This window comes from Sapajus apella, unplaced genomic scaffold (assembly GCF_009761245.1).
Source record: "Sapajus apella isolate SASKATOON/1434 unplaced genomic scaffold, GSC_monkey_1.0 scaffold226, whole genome shotgun sequence".
NCBI lineage: Eukaryota > Metazoa > Chordata > Mammalia > Primates > Cebidae > Sapajus > Sapajus apella.
Genome location: NW_022437166.1, coordinates 411541 through 421811, shown reverse-complemented (window position 1 = coordinate 421811; position 10271 = coordinate 411541). Strand labels below are relative to the sequence as shown.

The window sequence follows — 10271 nt, the reverse complement described above, 5'->3', positions numbered from 1 at the left end:
ATCTACAAAGAACTAAAACAAATTTACAAGAAAGAAACAACCCCATCAAAAAGTGGGTGAAGGCTATGACAGACACTTTTCCAAAGAAAACATTCATGCAGCCAACAAACATATGAAAAATGCTCATCATCACTGGTCATTAGAGAAATGCAAATCAAAACTACATTGAGATACCATCTCATGCCAGTTAGAATGGTGAGCATTAAAAAATCTGGAGACAACAGATGCTGGAGAGGATGCGGAGAAATAAGAATGCTTTTACACCGTTGGTGGGAGTGTAAATTAGTTCAACCATTGTGGAAGACAGTGTGGCAATTCCTCAAGGATCTAGAAATAGAAATCCCATTTGACCCAGCAATCCCATTACTGGGTATATACCCAAAGGATTATAAATCGATCTATTATAAAGACACATGCACACGTATGTTCATTGTGGCGCTGTTTACAATAGCAAGACCTGGAACCAACCCAAATGCCCATCGATGATAGACTGGACAGGGAAAATGTGGCACATATATACCATGGAATACTAGGCAGCCATAAAAAAAGATGAGTTCATGTCCTTTGTAGGGACATGGATGAAGCTGGAAACCATCATTCTTAGCAAACTGACACAAGAACAGAAAAACAAACACCACATATTCTCACTGATAAGTGAACAATGAGAATACATGGACACAAGGAGGGGAACATCACACACTGGGGCCTGATGGGGGCATAGGTATACACATGCCATGGTGGTTTGCTACATCCATCCCCCAATCACCTGCATTAGGTATTTCTCCTAATGTAGGTGATTGGGGGATGGATGTAGCAAACCACCATGGCATGTGTATACCTATGTAACAATCCTGTACAATCTGCACATGTACCCCAGAACTTAAAGTATAATAAAAATAAAAAAAATAAAAATAAATTTAAAAAACTAGCTGGGTGTGGTGGCACATGCTTGTAATCCCAGCTACTGGGAAGGCTGAGGCACGAGAATCACCTGAGCCCAGGAGGCACAGATTGCAGTGAGATCATGCCATTGCACTCCAGCCTGGCTGACAGAGCAAGACTCTGTCTCAATAACAGATTAAAAAACTGCCTCTTCCTCCTCAACCTCTTCACTTCTGGTTCACTTTCCTGTTATACATATTTGATTTAAAAGCTTCCTGCTTTCAAGATGAGTCCATGTAGAAAACCTTGCTTTTTATAATGGAGAAAAAAAAAAAAAAAAGCAGGGGAAAATTAATCCTCTTAGGAGTGTAAAAATAATTAAGTGGCAGGCAATTAGACTGAGGTGGCTCTAGTCCCTGATTTCTACTTTTTAAAAAAATCTAATTCAAGTGCATTTTTGTTTGTTTGTTTTTTGGTAAATTAGTACATTGTGGGAAACAAAATTCAGGCTCAACCAAGTATAAACAGCCAATTAACCTTTGATTACATAACCAGGAAATTCCCATCTTGATTGTACTAATTAAGAAACTACGTAACCGTACCTAACCAATTACTGAATTTGGTTTTCTTCATTACCACACCTTATAAAACTCTTTCCTTCCATTGACCATAAAGTACAAACCACAGCTGGGTGCTCCACAATTTTTGAATTCGATTAAATTATTTATTATTTTAGTGGTGACTCCCATAAATTTTTAATAGGAGAAAAGAAAAACTGAAAACCTCACGGACCATTCCCGAACCCTCACCCATTTCATGAACCCTGTTCAGGATTCTCCCCTGATAACCCTTCCGTGGTCCCTGCATGATCTGGGACAGAGGTGGTGTTGAGTGTGCAGAGCTGCCTAGAGAGGGCTCCAGGCCAGGGCGCAGTTACTGCTCAGGGAAGAGACAGGACACCTGGGTCCCAGCTGTCAGCGCAGCCGCCATCTTATTGCTGAAGGGCACTGAGGCCCAGAGGGGCAAGGAGAACTCCAGGTGCATATTGTGGCGCTGACTGCGCGGAGGCCTGAGTCCCGCCACAGCCCTTTCCCTTTCTCGGGGTGTTGGACTGGCACTCACCATTTCTAGGCTTCCAGGGGGTCCTAGCGTCTTAGGTGTGGATCTCCCAACAGCAGCAGGTCACAGGGCCACGGACGCTGAGGTCACAGAGCAGTGAAGACGAGACCTGGAACTCGGACTGTAACGAGAAACAACGGTCCCGCCCCACATCCCGGAGGCCGCCCCTTCCGCTCCAGCTGCGTGCCTGATTGGACGGTTCCAACCGCGTTCCTGATTGAATAGTGCTTAAATCCCCGCCCCCTCAGGCCTTCAGTGACGGAAGATGTGATCAGATGCTGGGCTGGATGCAGTGATAGGCCGGGGGCCGTGGCTTAAACCTGTAATCTCAGCCCTATGGGAGGACGAGGAGGGTGGATCACCAGAGGTCAGGAGCTGGAGACCAGCCTGGCCAACATGGCAAAATCCCGTCTCTACTAAAAATAAAAATTAGCTGGGTGTGGTGGCGGGCGCCAGTAATCTCAGCTACTCTGGAGGCTGAGGTACGAGAATCACTTGAACCCAGCAGGCGGAGGTTGTAGTGGGCGGAGACCGCCACACTGCACTCCAGCCTGGATGACAGAGCAAGATTCTGCTACATTGAAGTGCAGCTCTGATGTCAGGGGAGGGAAGGGACTGAACAAATCTTTTCTGCCAAAGGTGAAAAAAGAGCCTTTCCCTACCAACATCTCTCTTCATCTCTGAGGAAGGAACAGATAGTAGCCATAGAAAAAGCAGAGGACAACAAGAATAAAACCACAGGTAGACCACTGCTGGCCACTTGTTGCCCACGTTTCTTCCAGAGATCGGAAGATGAACAAAGGATGATAAGGCCACAGGAGAAGAAACCTCTATGTATTCAAATCTGTGCAGTCTTGACCTCCAGTGTTTACATATGAAGAAAACAGACTAAAGGCAAACTTACTTTTCTATTTGGTCTTGGCCCTAATGGTCAGGCTGTGGTTATCTGTTTTCTCATGTGATGCGGGGGAGCTATGTGAGTATAGGCACCAATTTCATGCATACATGTCCGTGCATATTTCTGCATTACTCAGCATTCTCTTATGAGGCATCCAACTTTAAATTGGGGGGGGAAATAAGTACCTATAGTATGTGCCCACTGTTAGAAGGGAACTAGTAATCAACCTGTCATTGAATCCTGGCATCCCATCCGCATTGGGTGCATGCATTAGTTAGCTATTGCAGCATAACAAATCATTCTAAACTTATTTGCTCATAATTGAGATGCTCAGCTATTTAGGCTGGGCTCAGTGAGGCCATTCTTTTTGTCTCAGCTGAGCTCCTCCAGACATGTATCTTTAGCTGTTTGTTGAATAAGCAGCTGTGCTTCTGGGGATGAGCTTCTGCTTCTGAGGCTGTCAACAGGGGCACCTCGCTTCCTTTCCCCATGGTATTTTATCTTCCAGCTGGCTAACACAGGCCATTTTTCACGGAGATGGCAGCATTCTGAAAGAAGAAAAAACAGAAGCATTCAAGACCTTTTGAGTCTTGTTCCCAAACTAGCACATTGCCAGATTCACAGGTTTTTACTGCTCTAAGTGAATAAGGTCAGCACAATCTAGGGTTTGGGAAATGTTATGGTGGATCTTGATAGGAACAGATTTAAAAGTACCAGGCAATGGGCATGGATACAAAAAAAATGAAAAACTGCTACAATTTTTGAAGTCAATATCATTCTGCCTTTTTTATTTTGCATATGTGGTTTATAAAACTCTTTCACGTCAAGAATCTTGTCCAAAGACACACAGCAACTAAGTGGCTGGGCTGAGACTCAGGATCAACTCTGTCTGACTCCAAAGCCCATGCACCTCTGTAGATGACACTACTAAAGTAGTTGCCCTAGACTCTTAAAATCCTGGAGAGTGACACTTCTGCAATAGAAGCCAGATTCTTTTTATCTTATTTTCTATTAATTTATTTAACTTCTTTTGAGAAAAGGCGTTGCTCTGTCACCCAGGCTGGAGTGCAGTGGTGCAATCTTGGCTTACTATAACATCTTCCTGCCAAGTTCAAGTAATTCTCCTACCGCAGCCTTTCAAGTAGCTGGAATTTCAGATGCTTGTCACCACACCTAATTTTTATATTTTTAGTAGAAATGGGGTTTCATTATGTTGGCCAGGCTGCTCTCAAACTCCTGACCTCAAGGGATCTGCGTGCCTCAGCCTCCCAAGGTTCTGGGCTTACCAGTGTAAGCCACAGTGCCCAGCCCACATTTCTTTTAAATTTGTGCCAATATAGTACTGTTTATCATTGGGAATAATGCTCTCAAGAATTTGCAAAAGCACATAGTGGCTCACACCTGTAATCCTAGCATTTCAGGAGGTTGGTATGAAAGAATTACATGAACTCAAGAATTCAAGTGCAGCCTGGATGACATAGTAAAAACCTGTCTTCATAAAAAATAATTTAAAAATTAAGGCTGGGCACGGTGGCTTACGCCTATAATCCCAGCACTTTGGGAGGCCGAGGCGGGTGGATCACGAAGTCAAGATATCAAGACCATCCTGGTCAACATAGTGAAATCCCATCTCTACTAAAAATACAAAAATTAAAGGGGCATGGTGGCGCGCCTGTAGTCACAGCTACTTGGGAGGCTGAGGCAGGAGAATTGCTTGAACCCAGGAGGCAGAGGTTGCAGTGAGCTGAAATCTCACCATTGCACTCCAGCCTGGGTAACAAGAGCGAAACTCCATCTCAAAAAAAAAAAAAGAGTTTAAATGGGCAGAGAATGATTTGCAAATTGGGCAGCCTGTGGATCTAGAGTAGGCTCAGAGAAAATGCACATAGCCACATGGTGAAAAAAGATTTACGAACAGAAAAAAGCATTGACATACACAGTGGGAGTGAGGTACAGAAACAGCCAGATTCATTACAGCTTGAGATTTGCCTTACTCAAATGTGGTTTGAACAGCTGATATCCTTTTGTTGCCAATAACACAGTTGTTGGTACAAGGGTGGGTTACTGTCTATTTACATATCCAGTTAGGTTTTAGTTTACTATGTACAGAAAACTTATTGACAAAAATTAAACAGAAAAAAAAAGCAGCTTTGGCTATAATTGATTTAACAATTTCTCTCTTTTGGTCATCTCAATTTTCAGAGATAGACCAAAACTTTAGACATTGATATCATTCTGTCACCATCAAAACTGTACCTATTTAGTCTCAAATCCCACCGTGAAATAGCAGAACTGTGGGTTTTGTAAAATGAAAACAAGGACTTCAGGTTATTATTTCTAAAAAGAATTACTGCAGAAATTTTTTGTTAAAATCTGCTGTTTACAGAACAAAACAAAACCCGGACTGCTTTAGGATCTACCTACTTCCTTACATTTTTGTTTTGATTATGTCACATTTAGTATGAGTGACTCCATAGAATAATGGATTTAAAAAGAATTCTGAGATAATTTCTTCATGCTTTTTTCCAGATAATTTTATTCTCCACTACAGGCTTTTTTTTTTTTTTTTTTTTCTTGGGACGGAGTTTCGCTCTTGTTACCCAGGCTGCAGTGCAATGGCGCGATCTCGGCTCACCGCAACCTCCACCTCCTGGGTTCAGGCAATTCTCCTGCCTCAGCCTCCTGGGCTATTTTTATTTTTAACCATTGATTCATTTTGCCTGACATCATACAATATGTATTATTTTATTTCACGCTTGTCTTATCTGGCAGGCTTATGAGATACATTCAGGGTTTGTGATTTAGTAGTTCTGTTTTTTTGTTGTTTTTTTGTTTGTTTGTTTGTTTTCCCTATGGCTGGGTAGTATTCTCTTGGATGAATGAGATACAATTTGTTCGTCTATTTTTCTAGAGATGGATATTTAGGTTGTTCCCTGCTTTAAGCTATTATGACTAAAACGTGTATAAACATTCTTGTGTAAATACTTTTTGGTATATAATTAAATTTCTTTATTAACATTTAAGTGACTTCTCTTTATATTTTTAGTGGTTTCTCCAGGGATTACCAAATGCATCTATAACGTATCACAATCTACCTAGAGTTTATACTGTACTATTTTAATAAATGTAAAATATGAAAACCTTGCTGTTGAAGAATTTCAATTACCTCCTTCTATTCTTTGTGTTATTCATATATTTTACATCTACACATTATATATATATATCACAAGACTGTGTTATACCTTTTTTTCTTAAATAGTCATAAGTCTTATAAAGAAATTGAGAGGAAATTATATTTATAAACATTTGGAAGCAGATACCTTGGGGCTATGTAAATACACTGTTTCTCCTTTAAATTTTACTGACAATTTTTGCACTTTAAAGTACATCTTGTCTATAGTAATTATTACTGTGGGGTCCTAGTGGTGATTTCCTATTTTGCATTAACTGTCTACATTGATTAGTACTTGGAGTTTAGTAAAGAATTTTTTTTTTCTTCCTGCTGAGCAGTCTAGAGAAAAAAAAAGAGCATGGAGTAGAAAAAAAAAAAAAAAAAAAAAAAAAAAGGAAAGGAAAGAAGAAATGGAAAGAAAACATATTAAAATAAAGGAGTATGAAAATAATATTTAAAAAATACTAGAAGATTAAAAAAATTTTAATAGGAAAAAAGAATTTTTCTTTTTCTTTTCTTATTTTTTTCTCTATATGGATTCATGGATATTTCTTTTATTCTTTGGATTTTAATCCAATGCTATTAATATTTATTGTGTTTCTCACATTTTTCAAGCTTGGGCTCCTGGGAAGTCTTTCAGGTTGATTTTCTCTGACATGGCTGCTTCTGTTGTTTATAAAGCATTTTCAAACTTTTTGGCTTCATAATATTCTACCTTAACTTACATTTTCCGCTCCAGTGCTAGAATTATCTATTATAACAAGTAGTCTTGCTTTTCTTTAAATTGAAGAATAGTACTTAGAAACCATGACATGAGAGCTAGGTATGTTCATTAATTCTGAAGTGTTGCTGCTTCTGCAACATCTCAGCAAACAGAGTTTGGAAAGGTACATATTAATATTGACTCCTGTCTGAACGCATCTCTCTCTTTCTCTCTCTCTCAATAGATATGTTATAAAACATGCATTTATCAAAATATTCTCAACTTCAATCTACAATTCTCTTATTTTTCAACTTCAGAGAGAAGCAGGCACTAATCACATCTCAAAATAACAAAAGCCATTTATGACAAACCCACAGCCAATGTCATACTGAATGGGCAAAAACTGGAATCATTCCCTTTAAAATCTGGCACTAGACAAGGATGCCCTCTCTCACCCCTCCTATTCAATATAGTATTGGAAGTTCTAGACAGAGCAATCAGGCAAGAAAAAGAAATAAAGGGTATTCAATTAGGAAAGGAAGAAGTCAAATTGTCTCTATTTGCAGACAACATGATTGTATATTTAGAAGACCCCATCGTCTCAGCCAAAAATCTCCTGAAACTGATAAGCAACTTCAGCAAAGTCTCAGGATACAAAATCAATGTGCAGAAATCACAAGCATTCCTAGACACCAATAACAGACTTAAGGACAGCCAAATCAAGAATGAACTGCCATTCACAATTGCCACAAAGAGAATAAAATACCTGGGAATACAACTAACAAAGGATGTAAAGGACCTTTTCAAGGAGAACTAGAAACCACTGCTCAAATAAGAGAGGACACAAACATATGGAAAAACATTCCATGCTCATGGTTAGGAAGAATCAATATTGTGAAAATGGTCATACTTCCCAGAGTAATTTATAGATTCAGTGTGATCCCCAGCAAACTACCTATGACCCTCTTCACAGAACTGGAAAAAAAAAAAAACACCTTAAACTTCATATAGAACCAAAAGAGAAACCACATAGCTAAGTCAATTCTAAGCAAAAAGAACAAAGCTGGAGGCATCACGTTACCTGACTTCAAACTATACTACAAGGGTACAGTAATCAAAACAGCATGGTACTGGTAGCAAAACAGACATAGAAACCAATGGAACAGCCAGGCTGGGCGTGGTGGCTCACACCTGTAATCCAATCACTTTGGAGGCCAAGGCGGGCAGATCACCTGAGGTCAGGAGTTCAAGACCAGCCTGACCAACATGGTGAAACCGCGTCTTTAAAAGATAAATAAATAAATAAATAAAATAATAATAATAAAAAGAAACCAATGGAACAGAACAGAGGCCTCGGAGGCAACGTCACAGATATACAACGATCTGATCTTTGACAAACTGACAAAAACAAGCAATGGGGAAAGGATTCCCTGTTTAATAAATGGTGTTGGGAAAACTGTCTAGCCATGTGCAGAAAGCAGAAACTGGACCCCTTCCTGACAGCTTACACTAAAGTTAACTCCAGATGGATTAGAGACTTAAACGAAAGAGCTAACACCATAAAAACCCTAGAAGCAAACTTAGGCAAAACCATTCAGGACATAGGTATACTCAAGGACTTCATGACTAAAACACCGAAAGCATTGGCAACAAAAGCCAAAATAGATAAATGGGATCTAATTAAACTCCAGAGCTTCTGCACAGCAAAAGAAACAATCATTAGAGTGAGCCAGCAATCAACAGAATGGGAAAAAAAATTTTTGCAATCTACCCATGTGACAGAGGACTTATATCCAGAATCTACAAAGAGATGAAACAGATTTAGAAAAAAAAAAAAAAAAAAACCCATTCGAAAGTGGGCGAAGGATATGAACAGACACTTTTGTAAAGAAGATACATATAAGGCCAACAAACATATGAAAAAATGCTCATCATTACTGGTCATTAGAGAAAGGCAAATCAAAACTACATTGAGATACCATCTCACACCAGTTAGAATGGTGATCATTAAAAAATCAGGAGACAACAGATGCTGGAGACGATGTGGAGAAATAGGAATACTTTTAAACTGTTGGTGGGAGTGTAAATTAGTTCAACCATTGTGGAAGACAGTGTGGCAATTCCTTAAGGATCTAGAAATAGAAATTCCATTTGACTCAGCAATCCCATTACTGGATATATATCCAAAGGACTATAAATCATTCTATTATAAAGACACATGCACACGTATGTTCATTGTGGCACTGTTTACAATAGCAAAGACTTGGAACCAACCCAAATGCCCATCAATGATAGGCTGGACAGGGAAAACGTGGCACATATACACCATGGAATACTATGCAGCCTTAAAAAACGATGAGTTTGTCTCCTTTGTAGGAACATGGATGAACCTGGACACCATCATTCTCAGCAAACTGACACAAGAACAGAAAACAAAACACCACATGTTCTCACTCATAGGAGGGTGTTGAACAATGAGAACACATGGACATAGGGAGGGGAGCATCATACACTGATGTCTGTTGGGGAGGAATAGGGGAGGGACAGTGAGGGGAAGGGAATTGGGGAGGGATAACATGGGGAGAAATGCCAGATAAAGGTGATGGGTATGGAGGCAGCAAACTGCATTGCCATATATGTACCCATGAAACAATCCTGCATGTTCTTCACATGTACCCCAGAACCTAAAGTGCAATTAAAAAAAGAAAAAAAATTACCAGGTTTTACATTAAATTACAAAAAGTTATCATTATAACATGTAATCAAGACTAATAAAAATGGACTTGAATGCAAAGTGTGTAAGTAAAATTTTTAAATAAAAAATTATAAGGCATAAAATCTACATTTTTGCTAGGAATAAAGGATTGTCTTAAATTAAATAAAGTGGAAGTTTCAAGCCAATTTTTAAAGAACTGTAAAAATGAATTTTGCAAAACTGTGTAAACGTATTTAAATTCAAATAAATATATGTTTTTTCTTTAACTTAAAGATTTAAATAAAAGCACAAGGTTTTTAAAAGATGCTAATCTCTTTAGCAAAATTTGTAAAAGATTATAACAGATTTGTAAAAATCTCACTTCATGGTAAAACTGGTTAAGATTAAATTGTCTATAAGGTTTTATTGAATTTGGGGTTAACGTTAGTAGTAAACTAATGCAAAAGTAAAATTTGGCTTTCTCTTTTAAACGGGATTTTTGGGCCGGGCGCGGTGGCTCAAGCCTGTAATCCCAGCACTTTGGGAGGCCGAGGCGGGCGGATCACAAGGTCAAGAGATCAAGACCATCCTGGTCAACATGGTGAAACCCCGTCTCTACTAAAGCTACAAAAAATTAGCTGGGCATGGTGGCGCGTGCCTGTAATCCCAGCTACTCAGGAGGCTGAGGCAGGAGAATTGCCTGAACCCAGGAGGCGGAGGTTGCGGTGAGCCGAGATCGCGCCATTGCACTCCAGCCTGGGTTCAGGCAATTCTCCTGCCTCAGCCTCCTGAGTAGCTGGGA

The 10271-nt window shown here is 39.6% G+C and overlaps 2 protein-coding genes across 2 annotated transcripts in view; one reads left to right on the top strand and one right to left on the bottom strand.

Annotated features, from left to right (window-relative positions):
* Positions 1 to 2292, bottom strand: part of LOC116544656 (zinc finger protein 729-like) — a 51854-nt gene extending 49562 nt beyond the window's left edge. The window contains exon 1 of the mRNA XM_032271197.1: positions 2005 to 2292. Within this exon, the coding sequence (XP_032127088.1) occupies positions 2005 to 2007 (3 nt within the window). The 5' untranslated portion in view covers positions 2008 to 2292. The remainder of the gene's footprint in view (positions 1 to 2004) is intronic.
* Positions 1 to 10271, top strand: part of LOC116544652 (zinc finger protein 726-like) — a 432536-nt gene that overhangs the window by 203324 nt on the left and 218941 nt on the right. The gene's annotated exons all lie outside the window — the stretch shown is intronic.